Source organism: Lotus japonicus, chromosome 4, assembly GCF_012489685.1.
Source record: "Lotus japonicus ecotype B-129 chromosome 4, LjGifu_v1.2".
In the NCBI taxonomy this organism is placed as follows: domain Eukaryota; kingdom Viridiplantae; phylum Streptophyta; class Magnoliopsida; order Fabales; family Fabaceae; genus Lotus; species Lotus japonicus.
This window is the reverse complement of record NC_080044.1, coordinates 48,358,073-48,381,155: the sequence shown is the minus strand read 5'-3', so window position 1 is coordinate 48,381,155 and position 23,083 is coordinate 48,358,073. Positions and strand designations below refer to the sequence as shown.

Sequence of the window (23,083 nt, the reverse complement as noted above, 5' to 3'; positions counted from 1 at the left end):
CCACTCTTCAGCCACATGTTCAGCATTCTCGCTTAGGTCAGTCTGACCTTGCACATTGCGTAGCATCAATGAGGCTTCATGATGGAAAATATTGATGCACTCAGAGAGAGATGTGGGTCGGAGGTGAGTGTAAGGAATGATAGAGAGGTTGGTTTCAGGAGAGGCTGGGTGATTGCTGCTGTGAGCTTCAGAGGCACCTTGTGGAGAGCCAATGTTAAACATTTGAGCATTTGGTTCAGAGGTTCCAAGGTGAGGTTCTGAAGTTTCAACCAGAGGATGGGGTGATCTAACTGAGGAGTGGTTAGACACAGATTGTTCTGGTTCAGGTTCTGGTTGAACAGGCTCTTGTTGGTCAGGGGCAGGGTGAGCTTGTTGAGCCAAAGGGTCTGCCTCATGTAAAGGATTGGCCAAGATAGGTTCATCTGGGTCAACTAGACGTTCAGGTCTAGGGCCAGGATATCTCCTAGGGCTTGGACAAGTGAGATAATATTCTTCTAAGGTAGACACCTTTTCTTTTCTAACTTCCATGAATTTTCGAAGGGATTCAGAGTTGTTGGAAGGAGAAGAGTCAGCAACATTTGTTGGGAAGGATACAGGTGTAAGGGCTGTGGAAGAGTCTGTATCCGTGGTTCTGGGAGCCAGACGTTCTGATGCTCTTGGGACAGAGTGATCAGAGGTTCTGGGTCCAGGTTCTATTTGGTTAGGCTCTGGTTTCTCAGGGATGATGGGTTCAGAAGTTAATGGGTTGTACTGGATGGTAATGAGAGAGGTTGGTTCATCTGGCCTAGAGGGTTGGTTCTGGAGCAAATTCCAGAGAGGTGCTTCAGTAGGAGAAGGTTGGAAAAATGAAGACCTTGGGGAATGTGGTGGAGAGGTGGTTTGTGCAGCTGGTTGGGACTCAGGAATGGGAGTGAGTGGATTTGAAGATTGTTTGAGCATGGCTGATATGGGGAGTGCATCAAATAAATTCAAATCATCATCAGAAGCAACTGCAGACTTACTTGATTGTGCTGATGATCTTGTCACTCTGGCAGGAGTTTCAATCCTTCTGATCAGTTCAGCAGCTGGTTCCACCCGAGTAGGCTTCATCACAATTCTGACCTGCTTCTTCTTCTTCTTAGGAGAAGGAGGACCATCCTCATTATCACCATCATCACCATCATCTGGCTTGCTGGTTTCATCATGTTTTCTCTTGGATTGACCAGCCTTCTTCCCTTTGGTCAGAGGGACATCTGATTCCTCAGAAGATTCTTCTAGGATCATCTTCCGCTGAACTTTCTTCTTGATAGGAGAAGGAAACTCTGGAGCTGGCGGCAGTCTGCTGAAGAATTCATCGAGATCAATTTCATAGCCTTGAGCCCTTAGGTCTTCAACATAGCACCTAATGGCTTCAGGTAGGGGTGTTCATAACCAAACCAATCCAAACAAAACCGATAAACCGATCCAAAAAAACCGAAATCCAATCAAACCGAAAACCGAACGGACTGAAAATTGAAAAAAAAAGAAATTATTTATTGGATCGGATCGGATTTCGGATTTGATTTCCAAAACCGAACCAATCCAATCCAAACCGAACATTCACAAATATGTATACTTTTAGTTATACATATATCATTCAATTTACACTTACATAGTACATATTTATTGTTTATATATTGATTATATCACACATGCTTATTTATAAAATTACGTTTTAATAAAAAAAGTTCAAGTAATTATTTGAACTATATACATGCATCAAAGTAAACAATTATAATCATAATTTAAAAATTTGTTACTATGTTATAATTTATGAATGTTATATTAATGTTATAAATTATGTATCATATATCATATATTTTTAAAATTTATACAACACAATTTCAAAATATAAAAAAGTGAAACAAAAACCGAATAATCCAATCCAATCCAAACCGCTATAGATTGGATCGGATTGGTTCGGATTTGAATTTAGTAAAAAATCCATTGGATGACAAAATCATAAAACCGATGAGATCGGATCGGATGATTTTTCTCCTCAAAACCGATCCAATCCAATCCGCGAACACCCCTAGCTTCAGGATTGTCTGTCTGTGTCCACAGAGGGTAGTCATTCAGAGGCACCCTTCTACTTCTGATTTCAGAAGATGTGTCTTCATGGGCAGGAGCAATCTTCTTCTTGACTAGGCCCATTTTCTTTAGAGAATTCGCAGTGAAGACATCACTGACAATGGTGGTCAGATCCTCTGTGCATCCAGCATTTACCAGATCTTGAATGAGGCCACTCTCAATGAAGAGATCAGACAACAGTCTCCCAAAGGGGATATACTTGATTGCTGACTTGATGGAGGCAGTAGTCCTAGACTTCCGGATACACTCCTTCAAGTAGGAGAACAGGAAGTAGGGAAGGCAGATCTTCTTCTTGTCTTGGATGAAGAACAACATCGCCTTCTGGTTGAAGTTGATGTAGTCTGGGGAACTGCCCTTTGGTCTCTGGTTTATGCAGTTGAGCAGAATCTTGTGCCAGATTCTGAGCTTGGGATGAAGGTCCATCACTTTGTAATTAGTCTTGCCCGGTTTGTAATTGGTGTATAGGGCCTTGTTGGTCTCATCCTTCGTCTTGGGTTTCAGCTTCGATTCAGTGAATTGGAAACGATACCCAAGAGCAGTTTCTGCACCCAGCAGATTCACGAAAGACTTCTCTGTAATGATGATCTTCCTTCCAAGAATGTGAGATACCACCTGAGTATCATCGCAGTCGGCGTGCTTCCAGAATTCCTTGATCAGTTTGTCATACACCGGTCCTCGAAGCCTGTTGAAGTAATTTTTCCAACCTTGAGCTTGGACTTCAGGACGAAGATCATACCCATTTGTAGCAAGGTTGTCGAGGTCGAATCTCCATTCTGCCAGTACTTGAAGTTCCTCAGGAGCATATACGCAGTGATCGGCACAGCCCCGTTCTGCAATCGGAATAATCTGCTCTTGAGCTTGACCTTGATCTTGATTCGGATTCTCAGGACCCCTTTGACCTGTTGCTAGACCAACTACCATATGAGGGAACTGGGTTGCATCTGCAGTAGCTTTTCTGGTTTGACTCACCATTTTTGGAGCGGTTGAAGGTTTAGGTAGAAGATGAAGGTTGAAAGATGAAGAGAGATCGAGAGAGAAATCGAGGGTAAGCGGTTTTGAAATTGCAGAAGAGAGAGAGAGAGTAAAAACCGAAAGTGAAGGAGATCGTGTGTGTATAGTGGGTTTTGACAAATAACCGTTGTTGATTCAAAAAGCAATTTAAAATCAACGGTTGAAAATTAAAGATAGATAGTAACAGTAAATACACATATCACACACAGGAGAGAAGCACATCTACACGCAACATGACAGACTGTCACACGGGCACAAGGAACTATGCATCAGAAATACTGACACACGTGTTGCTGTCTCAGCTTCAGAGTCAGTACCAATGGGTACACACACTCTGATTGAGTTACCTTCTGGACTAGACATCTTCTGATCAAGAAGTATCATAGTCAGAGGTTCTGATCCATCTTCACTCTGGACAAAAGTCCATGTTCAGATTTTTCAGAATAAAATTAAATCTATCCTCTGCTAAGGGCTTTGTAAAGATATCTGCCCATTGATGGTCAGTATCAACAAACTTCAGAAGAAGTACGCCCTTCTGTACATAATCTCTAATAAAGTGATACTTTACCTCAATGTGCTTTGCCCTTGAATGCAAGATAGGATTCTTACTCAATGAGATTGCAGCAGTGTTATCACAATAGATTGGGATATTGCTCTCAAGGATCTGATAATCCTCCAGCTGATGTTTCATCCAGAGCATCTGAGTGCTGCATATTGCTGCTGAGATATATTCTGCCTCTGCAGTTGATAGTGCAATGGTTGATTGCCTCTTGCTTGCCCATGAGACTAGATTGCTTCCCAGAAATTGACAATTTCCAGAAGTACTTTTTCTCTCTGTTCTATCTCCAGCATAATCAGCATCACAATAACCTGAAAGCTTATACTCTGATGTTTTCTTATACATCAAGCCAAGGTTAGTGGTGCCTTTCAGATACCTTAGGATCCTCTTAACAGCAGTTAAGTGGGTTTCCCTTGGATCTAATTGGAAACGAGCACATAAATGAACACTAAATAGTATGTCTGGCCTAGATGCAGTTAAGTATAGAAGTGAACCTATCATGCCACGATAGAGCTTCTGACATACTTTACCACTTTTATCTTCTTTCTCCAGAATGCATGTAGGATGCATTGGAGTCTTGGCCACTGTAGATTCCAGCATATTGAACTTCTTCAGTAGTTCTTTAGTGTACTTGCTCTGATGGATATATGTTCCTTCTGGTGTTTGATCAACTTGTATTCCCAGAAAGTACTTTAATTCTCCCATCATACTCATCTCAAATTCAGCCTGCATCATCTCAGAAAATTCTTTGCATAGAGATTGATTAGCAGAACCAAATATAATATCATCAACATAAATTTGCACAATTAAGATATCATCTTTATAAGTCTTGCAAAAAAGAGTTGTATCTACTTTACCCCTTACAAACTCATTCTCCAGAAGGAATGAGTTGAGTCTCTCATACCATGCTCTGGGAGCTTGCTTCAGACCATAGAGTGACTTCTTCAATTTGAACACATGGTCTGGCTTCTTCTCATCTTCAAAACCTGGGGGTTGATGAACATAGACTTCCTCTGAAATATAACCATTTAGGAAGGCACTCTTCACGTCCATCTGATGTAGAACTATGTTGTGATTCACTGAGAAAGAGATCAACAGTCTGATTGCCTCTAGTCTTGCTACTGGAGCAAATGTTTCAGTGTAGTCTATTCCTTCCTGCTGGCTGTAGCCTTGAGCAACTAGCCTTGCCTTGTTTCTGACTACATCTCCTTTCTCATTCAGCTTGTTTCTGAATACCCATTTTGTTCCAATTACATGGACACTCTCAGGCTTCTTCACTAAGCTCCAAACATCGTTCTTGGAGAATTGATTCAATTCTTCTTCCATGACCAGAATCCAATCCTTGTCCTGAAGAGCTTCATCTATGGACTTGGGTTCAATTAAGGACACCAATCCTTTCAGACTGAGCAAGGTCTCTTTAGAGGGTCTGAAGGCTGATCTGGTTCTGACTGGTTCGTCTTTGTTGCCCAGAATCAATTCCTTAGGGTGAGCTGCAGTGATTCTGCTCTTCTTCAGAGTTTGTGAGTCAGAGGGACCAGCTTCTTCCTCTGGCTCATCTTCCTCTGGCTCAGCTTCCTCTGGAGCTTTGCCTTTGTCAGAAACATTAATGCTTAAATCTGCAAACTTCTCAACTAGCTTTGACTGGTCAGAGTCAAGCTTATCGTCAAATCTAACATGAATAGATTCTTCAATAGTCTTAGCATCAGTATTATAAAATCTAAAACCTTTAGATCTCTCAGAATAACCAAGTAATAGACATTTAGAAGATTTAGCATCAAATTTATGCAATCTATCCTTAGTATTGAGAACATAACAAACACAACCAAAAGGATGAAAATAAGAAATGTTGGGTTTTATGTTCTTCCACAATTCATAGGGATTCTTATTCAGAATTGGTCTCACAGAGATTCTGTTATGAATGTAACATGCTGTATTTACTGCCTCTGCCCAAAAGTGCTTAGCCATGCTAGTTTCTTGGAGCATGGTTCTAGCCATCTCCTGAAGAGTTCTGTTCTTCCTCTCAACAACACCATTTTGTTGAGGAGTTCTGGGACAAGAGAAATCATGTGCAATTCCATAGGAATCAAACAGACTCTCAAACTTGTCATTCTCAAACTCTCCACCATGGTCACTTCTGACACGCACAATCCTACAAGCCTTCTCGTTTTGCACTTGGGCAATGAAGGTAGAGAACACAGCATGAGACTCATCCTTGCGGGTTAGAAACTTTACCCATGTCCAGCGGCTATAGTCATCAACGATAACCATCCCATATCTCTTGCCACCTATAGACTCAGTTTTCACTGGTCCAAAAAGGTCGATATGCAGAAGTTCCAACGGCCTTGAGGTTGAGACAACATTCTTTGTCTTAAAAGGGACTTTTGTGAATTTGCCTTTCTGACATGCTTCACAAAGAGCGTCTGAAGCGAACTTCAGATTGGGTAAGCCCCTGACAAGGTTTAGCTTGCTCAGCTGAGAAATCTTTCTCATACTGGCATGCCCTAACCGTCTATGCCATACCCACTGCTCTTCATTAACAGACAGAAGGCACTTCACATTCTGAGCCTCCAACTCAGATAATCTGATCTTATAAATGTTGTTCTTCCTCTTGCTGTTAAACAGAACAGAGCCATCGATTTGACTTACAGCCCGGCAGGACTTTTGATTGAATATAACATCATAACCCTTGTCAGCTAATTGACTTATAGACAATAAGTTATGTGTTAAGCCGTCTACCAATAACACATTATCAATGCATGGACTACTATCTACACAAATAGTACCAGTACCAACAATTTTACCCTTTTCATTTCCTCCAAAGCCAACTTCGCCTCCAGGCTTAAGTTTTAGCTCTTGGAACATACGCCTTTCTCCCGTCATGTGATTGGTGTTTCAGTGGAGCTATCAAGGATATCTGCAACATAGATAATCTTGTCCTTAGGTACCCACTTTCTGGGTCCTTTCTTGTTAGTTACCCCAGAGGTTCTGATCACCTTGGGTGTCTCAACATAATATTTTAAAGGAATATTTGCATGATATTTAGACATAGAGAAAGATCCCTTTTTAAGAGGGTTTTTAACAATTTTAGCAGGTAAAGGATCAGGCAATATGGTACCAGAGGGAACAAAGCATTCATACAAGGATTTAGCTTTAGACACAGAGGGCTCATTTCTAATTGGTTTAGAATAGCCAATGTCATGCATTCCATTTCTGCTTACGCCATAGATCATTGAAGCCATTAAGCTTCTATCCACGCTTTTAGCTAGGAATCTTTGAAAAGACTTTTCATACTTAGACTCATTTCTACAATCAGAGGCATCACAAGCAACAATTTCTTCTAACTTAGCAATCTGGTTCTTAAGCACAGAGTTAGAATTGATCAAAGCATGATTATCATTTTTCAAATCAGAAATAATTTTCTCATGTTCAGAAGGAGTCTTGGAAACAGCAGATAAGTCCTTTTTCAGCTTCTTATGCTTAGACAATAAGGAGTTATACTTATCCATGATATCAGAAAATGCATGTTTCAGTTCAGAGGTAGAGAAAGAAGCGAATACCTCATTTTCATCGTCTGAGTTAGGATCTCCTTCTGATTCTGAGTCAGAGTCAACAGCTCCCTTTGACTCTGCTTCTTTGTCTTTGACAATAGCCATGAGTCCTTGGACTTCACCATCAGAGTCAACATCCTCTGACTCTGATTCATCAAATGTCACCATCAGACTCTTCTTTGTCTTGAAGTGCTTCTTTGGCTTCTTGTCCTTCTTCAACTTTGGACAGTCACTTTTGTAGTGCCCTGATTCTTTGCACTCAAAGCATGTGACTTCCTTAAGTGAGGACTTCTTCTGACCTGAGGATTCAGACTTTCCTTTTGCCTTTCCAGAGCCTTTGTATTTGCTCTGCCTGTGCTTCCAGATGCGATTGAGTCTCTTGGAGATCAGAGTCAGCTCATCTTCATCAGAATCTTCTGATGCTTCTTCAGATTCCTCTTCTTCAGCTTGAAGAGCTTTTGACTTCTCAGCCTTAGCCTTTTCAGATTTAGATTTCAAGGCTATGGACTTTTTCCTCAGATCTTGCATCTCTGAGCGCTTCAGCTCATGGCATTTCAAAATGCTGATGAGTTCTTCTAAACTCATATTCTCAACATCTCTCGTGAGCTCTATTGAAGTCACTAAAGGCATCCAACTTTCAGGAAGACACCTGATGACCCTTATGACATGATCTTTTGTTGTGTAGCTCTTGTTGAGAGGTCGTATGCCAGCTACAAGCAACTGAAATCTGGAGAACATTTCTTCAATGGACTCATTTGGCTCCATGATGAAGGATTCATACTTTTGGATTAAAGACAATGCCTTTGATTCTTTGACTTTCTTGTTTCCTTCATGAGACATCTTCAGAGATTCGAAAATGCCTTTCGCAAACTCACGATCTGTAATCTTCTGGTACTCTTCATAGGAAATAGCACTTAGAAGAATTGCTCTTGCTTTGTGATGTTGTGAGTACAGCTTCTTTTGATCTGCAGTCATCTCTGACCTTGGGATATTCTTGCCATCTGCATCAACTGGACGCTCGTAGCCATCCACAATAATATCCCAGAGATATGCATCGAAACCAGAAAGAAACTTTCCAGTCTATCTTTCCAATATTCGAACCTTTGACCGTCGAACATAGGAGGCTTTGCATTGTAACCATCTCTTTGAGTTTCACTGGTGGTGGCAGCCATTGTTTTTCACACCGGCCCGGATCACTGAACACTGTTAGGTGTGGTAATCAGAACTTGCGCTCTGATACCAATTGAAGGTATGAAAAACGGTAGAAAGGGGGGGTTTGAATAACGTTTTCAAGATAAAGCTTCCACCTTAAAGATTTTAACAAATCTTTCGAGAACTTAAGTGCTAAAGATAAGAGATAGAAAAGCACACAAGGATTTTATCCTGGTTCACTTGATAAATCACTCAAGCTACTTCAGTCCACCCGTTAAGGTGATTTCTTCCTTCTTAGAATGAAGGCAATCCACTAATCAGGTAAGAGTTACAACTGCACTTGAAACCTACAAGTGACTAACAATTACACTGACTTAGCTCACACTAAGATTCACTCTCTTAGTCTTCTCTAGGATCCGATCAACCTTGATCTCCTAAAGGAACTAAACAAACTGTTTATCAAAGAATTGTTTACAAGAGATTTGCTTCTAAAAAGCTAATAGTAAACTCAATGAATTTCAGATATAAGAAAGCTTAGAAGAATTTGAATTTGTCTTGCGCGTATGTGAATGCTTCTAGCCGCTTCTTTCAGTCTTCAGCCTCTTTATATACTCCAAGGATTAGGGTTGAGCGTTGCATGGGAAATGCTACCGTTGGAGGGCAGTTCTGGAAAATCCAGCTTCTGCTGTGTCTGAGACTGTTAGGTAGGTCGTCAGGAAGGTACAGTTGCTTTTGTACTTGGATAGCGACTTGACGTTTAAACCTAGGAGACTTCTGATCAGGAGAAAGCTTCATGTTGGAACTTGTGAAGCCGGTTGATCAGAGTCAGAGGGAAAGCCCAGATCCTATGACCATTGTTTCTTCTGATTCTGAACTCAGAGGGAAGTACATGGTCTTCAGAGTATCTTGCTTCTGGACATCAGAATTTCACTAATCAGCTACTGGATCTTCAGAGTCTTCTACACCATCAGAATATCTGAGCCTTCAGTGTTTCTTGGTTATCAGACTTTCTGGATCTTCAGAACTTCTAGTGACTGAGTCCACATCAGAGTTTGTATAACTTCAGAACTTCTGAAGCTTTTCCACTGTTCATACTGAACATGGTGAATGCGAAAGCGTTGCTTGGGTCGCTCTTTATACACAGTGCTTCTGATTTGTGTGAGATTGAGTTGAGGTCAGAGCCTGTAAATAGCACACTCAGAAAAACACGTTAGAGTACCACAATTGTTCATATCAAAAGGTTAACTTGTAATCATCAAAACATAGAGTTGTACTACTAGATCAAAACTTGATCTTACAACTTACTCCATTGCATTTTGCTACATGACTCGTGAGCGCACACCTGACTATGTTTGGGCCTTGGAGTGCATGAAGTCTCTGCTTGCTGACCCTGCCCGATTACCTGGAGTGATTGTGACTGATAGGGAATTGGCTTTACTCAGTGCGGTTCGGAATATTTTTCCTGGGGCTATCCATTTATTATGCCTATTCCACATAAACAATAATGTTGAGGCAAAGTGCAAATTGTGGGTTGACACAACAGATTTTAAAGCCTTAGTGATGCAAAAGTGGAATGAAGTGGTATGCGGAAACAGCTACACAATTTGAGGAGGAATGGAGAGAGATGTGTGATATGTGTAAGGATCATCCAAAGTTCACATCGTACATTTATGACACTTGGTTAGTTCATCCAGAGTGAAGCATTTTTGGAACGAAAACAAGTAACAGGTACAACGCACATGCAATCTTGATAGACTTCCTTTATTTGATAGAATTGATTCATTTTTGTATGCATTTGATAGGCTTGTTTCATTTTTGTATGCATTTGATAGACTTGTTTCATTTGATAGGCTTGTTTCATTTTTGTATGCATTTGATAGACTTGTTTCATTTGATAGGCTTGATAGACTAGCTTCATGTTTGTGTGCAGGGCTGAAAGTGCACATGGAAGCTTGAAGAAGATGCTTGGGAACAGACTTGTGCGATTCATGGGAAGCAGTGGATAGGTTGACCATTGTACGCCACAATGCAATACAAGCATCGTTTGAGCGCAGTATTAACATTGTAGAACACCGCTTCAAGTCTCCAATGTATAAGAATATGAGAGGATTCGTTGCTAAACATGCCCTTCAGCTAATGTACGATGAACAAAACAGATTTTGGGGTCATGGTGAGAAACGCGGTTGCTTGATGAAAGTCACTCATGGACTACCTTGCGCTTGTGCACTTCAGAGTTTATCTTCAATTCCGTATGCAACAGTGGATCCATTCTGGAAGATACTTTCTTGGGAACAAGTACCTGTTGTGGAGAGTCAAACCTCAAACAGTGGATGCATGCCGCCAGAGATTGAGGCCTTGATTACTCATTTCAATACCTTGGATGATGCAGGCCAAAGTATGCTGAGAAGGAAGCTTAAAGAGCTTTATTGTCCTCAAATCAGTTCATTGTGTCCTCCTGAAGTGAAGAAGATAAAGCACAATCAATCGTCCAAGGAGAGGAAAACCAAACCTCCTAGAGGTCAATCAATAGGATCCACCCAGCGTGACCTTTCACATTGGGAACATGTTGACAATCAAACCAAAGAACAAGAAGCGAAAGCTAGCAAGAGGAAACCTAGGCTCACCAAAACTCCTATAACAACTATTCAGTCCTCAACTCCAAAATCACAAGCTCCTAAGTCAAAGAACAAGAAGGCTATGAAGACCACCGGGGCCACCACCAAAATCTACTTACCGGAGTTGCCATCTTTTTTATGGCAATATATACATGAAGTGATAGATGTTGTCGGGGATGGTAATTGTGGATACAGAGCCGTCGCTACATTGCTGGGCCTTGAGAACGGTCAGGACGGTTTGCCTTGGGTTAGGGAAGAGCTGATTGCAGAACTCACATTCTATGAGAAACATTATACATGCATGTGGGGTTATGATGTGGTACAGGCCATGCACCTTCGTCTCACTCTCCCTCCTGAGGGTAGAGCCACTGAAGACAAATGGATGCATCTACCGGAGATGGGGTACCTTATTGCTAATCGGTTTCGGGTGGTTTTCATCTCCATCTCGTTAAAATCTAGTTACACATACCTTCCGATGAGAGGAAGCGCTCCACCGTTAGAACATCCTGTCGTGGCTGTTGGTCATATGACCAATCACTTTGTACAGGTATATCCTCTATTAAATACTCTACTTTTTTATTAATACACTCTCTTGTCACGTGAAACAATTTATGTTTGAATTATATCTAATTTTAGTGTTATACTCTTAAATGTAGCTGAAGTTGGTGTCTGGACATCCTATGCCGCCAATTGCTCTCCAATGGGAATTCAACGTTGTAGAACCCGAGTCCGAATGGTGTAGACCATATGAAGAGCGTTTGGAAAGATTTATGGCTGAACACACTGTTTGGATTGGTCGTCATGTTCCTAGCAAGAATGATTACATAGACATAACAAAAGATTGATATTATGATTCATGTTTGTAATGTTGTATTAGATTTGACATTTGAATATTTTCCTACATGTATTAAAGCAATGCTCCAGTATTGTAACCATGTCTGTTTGTCCCATATTATTGTCTCTGCATTTTCGTGTTTCTGTCTTTGTGACAGTATCTGGTTTGAGAGATCCGAATCTTGAAGTTTCATATTAATCCAGTTCAACAACTCTCGGACATCTTAAAAAGGGGGTGGCAAATTTAATTATCAACCAGTCCGAACCTTCTAGTCCTGGAGAGATCCGAAACTTATAGTCCTGGATCACTCTTACCAGATGCAGCAGAATGCAGTAAGTTAAGACCAAACCAAAGGCATATTTCCCAATTACACTCTCAACCACCATCACTGCCTATCACACAACCAACTCTGACCACCATTGCTCTTCACCGCCAACCCCACCACCAGCCCCATTACTCATCCATCCTACACCATAAATCCCTTTACTTCCTATATTAGTCCCCTATGCACCAAAGACATCCTACACCATTACATTACTTTCCTTATTCCCTTGTTGCAGGAAATAACCATAAGAAATGGAACAAGATCCACCATCAACCTTCATCCTCCCTTGCAAACGCCAAGACAACCTTTCCTCCAGCTCTCGTCCTCTCATTCCCGGCCCCGCTGGCGCCGTCCAGGCCGCCATGATTCACCGCAGATCCAACGACGACAAACCCAACATTTCAACCCAACAATTCGTCAGGCAAGTCCTCCAAGACGACCACGACACCGATCCCGATTTCCAATCCAATTCTTGGCTTTCAACCCTGCAATCAGGCGGATCTGCCACTCCACTGGGCGCAATCACTTACCATCATGAAAGAGTAGATCACGTCCTCGCTGTTATCAAATCCTGCACTCCCAATGGGTTTGGAGATGCAACAGCTACCCTCAAGGTATTTCCTTCTTCCTCCTTATATTTTAATGAAATGTTATCTTCATGTTTCTCTCATGACATCTGAGATTGAGATTAAGGACCCTACGGGTACTGTTGGTGCTAGTATCCATCACAAGGTCTTCACTGAAAGCGTATTTGTGAAAGACATAATTGTTGGATCTGTTCTGCTTCTCCAAAAGGTTAATCTATAGGCAACTTTAACATTTTTATGCTTCTTAATTTGGACAACTTGGACATCACATCGTTTCTTCACTTTGCTTTCAGGTCGCTGTGTTCTCTCCTAGAAAGTCTACTTATTATCTGAATATAACATTGTCCAACGTAGTCAAGGTATGAGAATCATTTTCCACATCTACAATAAAGCATTTGAATATTTTCACACATGTGTTCTCAATATCAATTATTCATTTATGTTAATATACAGGTATTTCCAAAGGGCAGTGCACCTCCCCCTGGAAGCTTCACAAACATAACAAAAGATTAATATTAGTTCTTTACTAATTCTATATTAAGGACTATTTGTGTAACTTTTGAAATGCTTAACTTCGATTATGTATTGTTATTTTGCTTCACTTTTCAAATGCTTACTTGGATTATGTATTGTAATTTTGTTTAAATTGGATTATGTAACTTTTCAATTTTAAAGTCATGTTATTTTTACTGCAATTGGACTAAAGTCATGTTATTTTAACTGTAATTAACGCATCCGAACGTATAACTCTCGGATGGAGTCCAAAACATCAACAACTGGACTGGTGTAGAGGTTTAAGTCCCGGAGGGTAGTCCCGGCATTTTTTTAAAAAGGCTGGGGTGACAATTCTAAATGATGGGGTGGGAAATCTAATTCCCAAAATATATGTATGTTATGATTTTTTTCCTATTAGTTGTTTGTTCTTGATGAGCCTCATAGTTCACTATTGTTTAGCCTTATGCTCCCCCTTAATCTCAGAGGCCCACATAGGTCTTTTATAGTTGGATCACCCACTGTGAGCCTTATTGAGCTCTTTATTATACCAAGTTACATGTTTTTATCAGCAGGGTTCAATACAAGTATCTAGCTGTGAGAAAACGAGCTACTTTATGGTCTTTTATTCTTTAAGGGTGCTAGTTTTTCTAGAATGTCTCAAGCCTATCAACTTAGGAATCCCTTTATTATATGGGGTTGTCTAAATGACCTTGATAAAAATTGGTTTAAATCACCCTTTGATGAGGTGTTCCACTAATATTGTAACATGTGTTTTTTAAATTCCTGCTCATTTTTTATTTTATATTATCATAATATTCATTTTATTAAATAACTTATTTACATAATAAACCAATCAATTAGAATAATAACACATAACTCCTTTTCCCAAAAGAATCAATTGAGAACCCCAATACCCCATTCTTCCACGTTTTCTCAACCTATTTTATTAGTTCTTGTTCTTGGCCTCTTGGTGAAGCATTCGCGAGATCTGGCGAAGACAATCAATGAGGTCTTGTTGGGATTAATCTCGTATGCAAAACTTAAGCAACAAGGATTGATACCAGATTCAATTATTGATGGAGTACTGCCTGAACAATTGCAAGGCTGTGATCATGATCAGATGACAATTCGCAGGAATAACCAAATTGAAGTTTATTATTTTATCAAACTTAAAAAAATTGATTTAATTGTTGTTCCAATGTTCCATCCATGACAATTATTCTTATATTCTTAATTCTTAAACCATTTAGTGTTGCGGCTATGGCAGGTCGGAAAAAAATGACAGAGCTTGGATAGCTTCCAAAATGTCGTAAGGGTTCTGAGGGTTTTTTTAGAAGGAGTTATGTGTTATTATGTTAATTCATTGGTTTATTTTGCAAATAGATTATTTAATTAAATGAATGTTATGAAAATATAAAATAAAAAGAATAATGAAATGAGTTGGAATTTATAAAAACACATGTTATCATATTATTGGGACAACTCATCAAGGGTGATTTAACCCAATTTTTATCAAGGGTCATTTAGACAACCCCTTATTATATATTCCTGATTTTTTTTTCAACCTATATTCCCGATTTTAATCCTCGTAAAATATGGCATGAATTGAATTTAGTTTCACAAAAAAAACTTCATAACTTTTATTCTCTAACAATAATAAAATTGGTGAAGTTGGGCTTGCGACACATTTTTTGGCTGTTTAAACTAGAACTAATGCATTGACCAAAAAAAACTAGAACTAATGTAGTCTTGCAGCTTAGGCCGTGTGTGATTAAAGTTTGCATCAATGCAAATGGACAACAAAAAAAAGATAGAACATGAGTAAAAGAAACGTCGCAAACTACTTACAAATAGCAGTGCTAGCTAGCTTAGCCAGAGAGACAAAAGCTCTTTGTTGTAGTTAGTTAATTTTTCAACATCATGTATTTCATTATCAGGCAAGCAAAGGTTAAGACATGTTTTGAAAAGATTGCGTGACTTGCGCTATACTTCCCTTAATGGTGTACCCAAATTTTCACCTTCTAGTGGTAGAGAGCGTGACCTTTTCTCCCTATTAATCCTAACTTTCAATAAATCCTCCTTTTCACTGATCCTCTTTTGTATCATTTTGCACGAAAGAGACATCATAATGATTTTGAACTGTAGTTTTAAAAAATAGAGGAAGACTCAATACGAAAATTTTAATCTATTTCATCATATTAAATAATAGTCAACAACAACGTCTCAAAGAAAAATATTCATACAGATTTTGATCATTAAGCGGTATATATGGAAAATAATTTATTAAAATAGGTTTATCAATTAAATGTGATCTCAAAATCTTTTGAGAGAGATTGGTATCATTGATGTGGATACTTAAACAATAATGTTACTGTTTATGTGACTTGTGAGAGACAAAAGGAGACATTTGATTTACACTCTATATTGTTAGAAGTCCCACATTGGCTAGAGATAGAGCCAAGATAAGCTTTATAAGGGTAGTGCAAACCTCAACTCTTGAGCTAGCTTTTGGGGTTGAGTATAGGCCTCCCGATTTCTAATATGGTATCAGAGCCTATCCTAGATCCATTTGTTGTGGAGACCACCCATATTTGGGCCACCCGTTGTTGATCCCACGTTCCAGTCTGTTCAATCCTGGACGTAAGGGGGTGTGTTAGAAGTCCCACATTGGCTAGAGATAGAGCCAAGATAAGCTTTATAAGGGTAGTGCAAACCTCAACTCTTGAGCTAGCTTTTGGGGTTGAGTATAGGCCTCCCGATTTCTAATATGGTATCAGAGACTATCCTAGATCCATTTGTTGTGGAGACCACCCATATTTGGGCCACCCGTTGTTGATCCCACGTTCCAGTCTGTTCAATCCTGGACGTGAGGGGGTGTGTTAGAAGTCCCACATTGGCTAGAGATAGAGCCAAGATAAGCTTTATAAGGGTAGTGCAAACCTCAACTCTTGAGCTAGCATTTGTGGTTGAGTATAGGCCTCCCAATTTCTAATATGCTCTCGTGCAAACCTCAACTCTTGAGCTAGCTTTTGGGGTTGAGTATAGGCCTCCCGATTTCTAATATGGTATCAGAGTCTATCCTAGATCCATTTGTTGTGGAGACCACCCATATTTGGGCCACCCGTTGTTGATCCCACGTTCCAGTCTGTTCAATCCTGGACGTAAGGGACATTGGCTAGAGATAGAGCATAGATAGCCTTTATAAGGGTAGTGCAAACCTTAACTCTTGAGCTAGCTTTTGTAGTTGAGTATAGGCCTCCCAATTTCTAATATGGTATCAGAGCCTATCCCAGATCCATTTGTTGTTTGTTGTGGAGGCCTCCCGTATATGGGGCACCCGTTGTTGTTGATCCCACGTTCCAGGTTGTTCAGTCCTGGACGTGAGGGGGTGTGTTAGAAGTCCCACATTGACTAGAGATAGAGCATAGATAGCCTTTATAAGGGTTGTGTAAACCTCAACTCTTGAGCTAGCTTTTGTGGTTGTGTATAGGCCTCCCAATTTCTAATATATAGGCCTCCCGATTTCTAATATATATTACATCCTCAACTGCTCTGAAAATGAAACAGGCAACCAAGCAAACTAATGAAAAATAGAGAATTTCAAGCGAGCATTTATCAACTCAATTTTCATCATAATTACATTACATAAGACATTTTAAGTGTTAACAAAAGCTGAAAAAATTGCGTAGATAAATGCATGCTCATATGTGCCACAAAAAACTCCAACGAAAAATAAATCAGAAGTTTCAAAAAAATTAGAGAAACGTAAAAAAAAATATTAAAAAAAAAAACACTTTCCATTTTTTTACAACCTGTAAACAATAAGAAAACAGGGCAATACCGCACGCGGGTCAAAAACAAACAACTCGCCGTTGTCACCACTCACTGAGTCAAACCCGACTCGCTTATCCAACAGCGAGTCCAGAAACCCGATCTGCTTCGAGACCCGACCCGCTATGACCCGACACACCAGCATCGCCCTCCTCCCCCTTCCACCGCCAGTACTCTCATGCGCGTCGCCGCTACCAGCAAACGTGCAGATCGCCGACCCGTTACGCTCCGGAAACGACCACGAACATCCACCATCAACGCCGCCGTAGGCACCCAAACAGTGAAACCGCATCACTTCATTCCCGTCAGCGACACACCGCGCGTTCTCCTCGAAATTGTTCCCTCCGTCGAGCTCAGCGGCCGCGCGCGCCTGCACCGCCTCGCGAAACTCGTCAAACCGTGAAACTGTCCGCGCACTATTCTGGACCTTGAACACCATCTCGACCCGACCCGGGAACTGCTTCGGGCCCCAACTACTGTGAAAGATGATATCGACCACGTTGCGGGAAGGATGCCCCTCGGGAAGCTCAGTGACGGCACGGGAAGAAGAGGTCGTTGCGGTGGCGGTGGTGGTGGTGGTGCTGCGTGAGCGGTTTATGGTGGGGGTTTCTGTTTGGAAATCGGGGTTTGTGATTGTTGTTGATGGGTATTTTGAACTTGGGTGTTTTTCCAATGTAGGCTTTGATTTTCTGGGCTTGGGTTTGGGCCTGGGCTTGGGCTTGGGTATGTCGACCATGTCTTTGATGCTTTGAACACTTTTTCTGCAACTAGCTGAGAATTTTGGGTTGGGGTGGAACACGTCTTCAAATGCTCTTGACTTGCAGTGTAGCGATTTCACCCACGCACTAGCCATTGTTTCGTGTTCTTGTTTCTGCTGTTGTTGTTGTTGTTGCTATGAATAGAGAAGGAGAGAGTGTGTAGGGGAAGAGACATGTGGCGAGTGCGCCATAATAAATGGGATTCTCTCTTTTTCGTTTCTTTCTTTTTTATTCGTTACTACTCGCTTTACTCCGTAGGCGTTACGAAATCTTATGGGGTTCTGCTTTTGTGAAGATTTCCACGTGGAATCTGTCTCGGTCTTTCAGAAGTTTTCATGGTACTTAGAGCAACTCCAACCCCAAAATTCTTATTTGGTTTTTTAACACACTATTCAGCACTATTTAGCACTATTCTTGTGGGTCCGTACTGCCACATCAAACTTAAGAAACTCCTAAAAAACTGAAGCAGATTTTGCTCCAACCCATGGTTTCTTAAATTACTATTACAAGTGTCCCACATGTGTCCCACCATATCACATTAATTTATAATATTTATTTTCACCCAATTTAGATTTATAATTTAATACTAAATTAATAATATAATTAAATTAAATGATTTTCTTTTAATTTTCTAATATTATAATTAAATAGTAATAATTGGGCTAAAATTAAAAAAATAAATTGGGCTGATCAGATGAGCCCATATGGACAAAAACCGGCCCATCCGGTCAAAATATGCATAAATGGTAAAAAAACGGGTTCCAGCCGGTTAACCAGGGCTCAAACGGGCAAAAAACCGGGTGAACCGGTCACCTGGGTATAAATTTCCCTTTTCTCTCTTCTTCCACTTGAAACCCTAGTTCTCCCTCACCTCTGATCAGCCGTCTCCTTCCTCTCTCCCCCTCTCTCTGCTTGAATTCCATTTTTCATCTCCCTCACCTCTGGTCCACGTCTCTAAGTCCCCAGCCGGCCACAAAACCACCACCACCGGCCACCAAACAACCACACACACTCGCCACCGGCCACCAAACAACCACCACCGCCACCATAGAGCGTTGATCCGCCCCCCACAGCCCATGTTTCATAGCTTCAAAGCCTTGAAGCTTGCAAAGGAGTAGATTTGATTTCTCGCTCACCCACTCACTGTCTTCCTCCTCTTCCGATCGCTCTCTTCCTCCTTTCTCGCTCACCCACCACGGTCTCTTCCTGCCACGCCACGCTCCGGCCACGATGCAGCCTCCACCGCCCCTCTTGACACATGCAAGCCGATTTGAGGTAAGTTTATGTTGATTTTGTAGATTTTCATCAGTTTCTTTACTCTTCTATTGAATTTCTCTCATTTCCCTTCCAGATCGGAGCAAAAACGATCGGATCGGAGCTCTTGTTCTTCCACACAGTCAAGATCATATTTTTTTTTATCTTTTTTCCATGTAAAAAAACTCATCTTTTGTAAATAAATTTGTTCATCTTCTTTCTTCTGAACATTTCATTATAATTTTTTAATTATTTTATTGTTGAATAAAATTTCTGAAATTCTGGTTTAAGAACAAGAACTGTGTTGATGTGTTGATGTTCCTTCATTCTGTTTCTTTCCCTCTGAATTCAGTTGAAGCAAGTGAGAGAAAATATCATTTTTTTAATCTAAGAAACCAAAAAGCAGAGTTTCTTCCACAAGGAACTCTGCACTGTTGCTAAGAAACCAAAACTGCCAACTAGACATGCTCCAATGCTGCAAAAAATAAGAAACGGTTTTTTAGCAACTCCAGCTGGGTTAAGAAACCAGCGTTGGAGTTGCTCTTATGAAAGTAATGAAACAACAATTTTTCTTAATTAGGGAAAGAGAAACTCATTGGACAAGGCAAATTCAAATTCAAGTTGTTTATGCTGCTATTGTTCTGTATGTAACTTACGGTGCTGCCTGCAGTATATATGTGAAAACGTCCACATGACAATTTAACACAAGCTTGTGGGAACCTGCATTGATTGGGTTTGGATCGCGTTCGGGTTTAGAGTTTTCAAATATAGGCTCGGGTTTAGTATTAGGTGCCACCTAATATGCACCACTTTTTAGTAGTGCAACCTTGCACCACTATACCAATTGTTCATTTTACCCCTGTTAAAAAAATTATTTTATAAAAAGAAAAAAATATTGGTATTACCGGGTGGATTTTGATGGGATTAATTTTTTGAACAGGGGTAAAATGGTCAATTAACATAGTGGTGCAAAGTTACACCACTAAAAAGTGGTGCATATTAGGTGGACCCTTAGTATGTATTAATGATTGATCAGACTATTCTAGTAAAATTGAGGAGAAATGACTGAACTCCGGTGATGGTCTCGATCGAGTACCGACCACGGGGATTGTCACAATCGTCCAAGCATGCTAAACGAGAGCATTCCCCAGAACAGTAATACGCTTAAACCCAACATGAACTCGCCTATAAAACTATTCATTTTGTTATGCATACTAGTAACAAATAAAGAATTGCATAAAATCATTTTTGTATTCATACTTGATTACTTTCTAATGGTAAATTGGACAAATTGTAAGTACAAACATTCTTCTTTTTTTAAAAGACCAAGAAAATATATGACATTAAAAGAACCATTAGGGATGCTTTAACTCATGTACAACAAAATAATGTAAGTACAAACATTCACATATGTAGAATTGAAGTAATGCAACCTTATCAATTAGGAATCACAATGAGTTTTAGATCATTGAGTACCAATAAAATATCTTAAATTAGTACTGGGAATCATCATCTCATATAAAAAAATTCTCATGTTAAATTTTTTGTATGTATCTCTCTTCATGTATATGTATTAATTAGGTATAAGTTTGTTAGCCAAATGGTGGTGGCGGTACCATACAGAACCAAGAAATTTATGGTGTCAAATTCTGAAATCGAAGTATGGTGGTGGAGGTCGTTTAAAGGAATCAGCGTGGTGGCAAGGAGTACAATCTGCTTGCTGTTTGGAGGATGTTAATTGGGTTGAAGCAGGAAGTTCAAAGGTTCTTAAATCAGGTGATAACACTTCGCTTCAAAGCAAAATACCATAGGTTGTACAACCTCTCAAGGCAAAAACACGCACTAATTTCTGAGTGTGGGTCGTGGGGGCAGCATGTTTGGGGGTGGGATTTCCGGTGGAGGAGATCTTTGTTCGGAAGGGAGGTGTCTTGGCTTCATTCACTGATCTCCGATGCGAGTGTGGTGCCACTGGTAGAGGGTGTTCCAGATAATAAGGTCTAGAATCCTTCGCCTGATGGCAGTTTTTCAGTTAATGCCTCTTATTTCTTTTTGCAGGATCCTCAATCGTTGGCAACAGATATTGTCATGGAAGTTTTGTGGCACTCCTTTGCTCCTTCGAATGCTAAGGCGTTCGCGTGGCGATGTCTGTTGAGTAGGATTGCAAGTGGTGAAAACCTTTTCAAGAGGAGGGTGCTATCGTCGGTTGAAGATGCTTGCTGTAAAGCATGTTTGGTGGAGCTTGAAACCTGCAATCACCTTCTTTATTCATGTCTCTTTGCTTTTGAAGTTTGGAGGGGCTGCTTTAATTGGCTTGGGTTTGCTACGGTCAGTCCAGATGACACAAGGTCCCATTTTCTTCAGTTTTTGTTTGGCTGGAATCATAGTCAAAATCTGCTACTTGGTTCAATGTGGATTGCTGGTGTGTGGACTCTTTGGTTGATACGAAATGAGAGGCTTTTCAGCGGTGGGCAGAAGGATATTTCACGAGCTTTGGAACTAATCAAGTGGAGAGCTTCGCAATGGATAAAAGTGAGGAGAAAGGGATTTTCTTATTCATGGTTCGAGTGGCTAAATAATCCAATGGTGTGCATTCAATCCATGTAATCAGCTTCTGCATTGTGCTGCATTGTCTTGGGTTTGCTGTGCTGATTTATGCGTTTGTCTTGCATAAGGGTGGTTTTTTCTTTGCTGCGTGGTTTGGACAGATTGGGAGCTTGGCCTTTTGTGCTTTAGCTTATTGTGTTTTTCGTTTACTTTTGTTGGACTTTAACAAGCACTGTTGCTGCGTGGTTTGAACAGTGATACACTTGAACCCAACATGAACTCACCTATAAAACTATTCATTTTGTTATGCATACTAGTAACAAATAAAGAATTGCTATTCAAACCCCCCGACATCTATTCGAACCCCCTCCACATCTATTTCAATTTTGGCTCGCACTTTGAAAGTGTGTTACCTACGCACTTCCAAAGTGCGTTATGGTCACACTTTGAAAGTGCGTAAATAAGTGTTTTTGCACTTTAAAGGGGGTCCAAATAGATGTGGGGGAGGTCTGAATATCAACTCCCTTTTTGTTTTCATACTTTTTTTTGTTACAACGGAAAATACGACAACAAGAAAACTAAGCTAGAACATCCTTGCAAAGCAAGGGAACAACAATCGCAGGAGGGAGCTTCCAAACTTGCTACCCACACCTCACTCTAGTCGCATATCTTGGCAAAGCGTCTGCCACCATATTTCGCTCTCGCTCAGTATATTCCATAGTCACTTGTCAATCACGACGGAGCAATTTCTGGACTTGCTGAATTGCATCATGTTGCCAATACGAATCCACCTCTTGTGTACCCATCACTAACTTTACCATGTTAGCACAATCAGAGAAACATAACACTTTCCGGAAGCCTAAGTCTCACACATGACAAAGGCCTGCACACAATGCTTGGATTTCTACTGCGAACGCATCTCCACCACAGCCCGAGGGTGCTGCGAAACCTATGATCCACCTCCCATCCCTGTCTCGTAACACTCCCCCTCCTCCAATGACGTTTTGACCCGGAATCATGCTACCATCTGTACATAATTCAACCGTACCCTCCTCCCTCACTCCATGGTCCTGCGTCGTAGCCTTCTTCACGTGATTCATCCTTCCCCATCTATGAAAACTTTGTAACAACAATCTGAATCTTCCTCAACACCACATCAAACGGCCATGGTTGAGGCTCAAACGCGACATTATTTTCCCAAACCCACAGGTTCCACATGATTGCACAAGAGAGGGAGTGATCTTCATGCTGTAAGTGCGCTACGATCCACTCGCGAAAACTCAGCGTGCTTGGCATCCTTGGCAACAAAGCTCGAAAGTAGTCTCAAACCTGCACTGCAATAGGACAGTGCCTCAAGATATTCTCCACGTCCTCAACTTGTGCTCCGCATCTCGTGCATGACGGTGACATCGCAAGATGACAGTGGTGTCGCCGCTGGTTTGTGGGAAGAGCCTCCCTGG

The 23,083-nt window shown here is 40.7% G+C and overlaps 2 protein-coding genes across 2 annotated transcripts; one reads left to right on the top strand and one right to left on the bottom strand.

Moving 5' to 3' along the window:
- The first annotated feature begins 9,702 nt into the window (after nt 1–9,702).
- LOC130712868 (uncharacterized) lies at nt 9,703–11,839 on the top strand. Its single transcript, XM_057562683.1, has 4 exons — nt 9,703–9,905; nt 10,182–10,297; nt 10,355–11,541; nt 11,651–11,839. The coding sequence occupies exons 1-4, from the start codon at nt 9,703–9,705 to the stop codon at nt 11,837–11,839; spliced, it is 1,695 nt and encodes a 564-aa protein (XP_057418666.1).
- A 4,988-nt stretch (nt 11,840–16,827) lies between these two features.
- On the bottom strand, nt 16,828–18,069 carry LOC130711944 (uncharacterized). The gene has a single exon (XM_057561737.1). The coding sequence runs from the start codon at nt 17,918–17,920 to the stop codon at nt 17,042–17,044; it is 879 nt and encodes a 292-aa protein (XP_057417720.1). The 5' UTR covers nt 17,921–18,069; the 3' UTR covers nt 16,828–17,041.
- Nucleotides 18,070–23,083: the final 5,014 nt, after the last annotated feature.

What these genes read in the sequence shown, in the direction of transcription:
- LOC130712868 (XM_057562683.1), top strand. Translation starts at nt 9,703, where the DNA reads ATGACTCGTGAGCGCACACCTGACTATGTTTGGGCCTTGGAGTGCATG. An exon ending in GTTGAGGCAAAGTGCAAATT is followed by an intron (nt 9,906 to 10,181) that starts GTGGGTTGACAC and finishes TGCATTTGATAG; the next exon opens with GCTTGTTTCATTTTTGTATG. An exon ending in TGACCAATCACTTTGTACAG is followed by an intron (nt 11,542 to 11,650) that starts GTATATCCTCTA and finishes TCTTAAATGTAG; the next exon opens with CTGAAGTTGGTGTCTGGACA.
- LOC130711944 (XM_057561737.1), bottom strand. Translation starts at nt 17,920, where the DNA reads ATGGCTAGTGCGTGGGTGAAATCGCTACACTGCAAGTCAAGAGCATTT.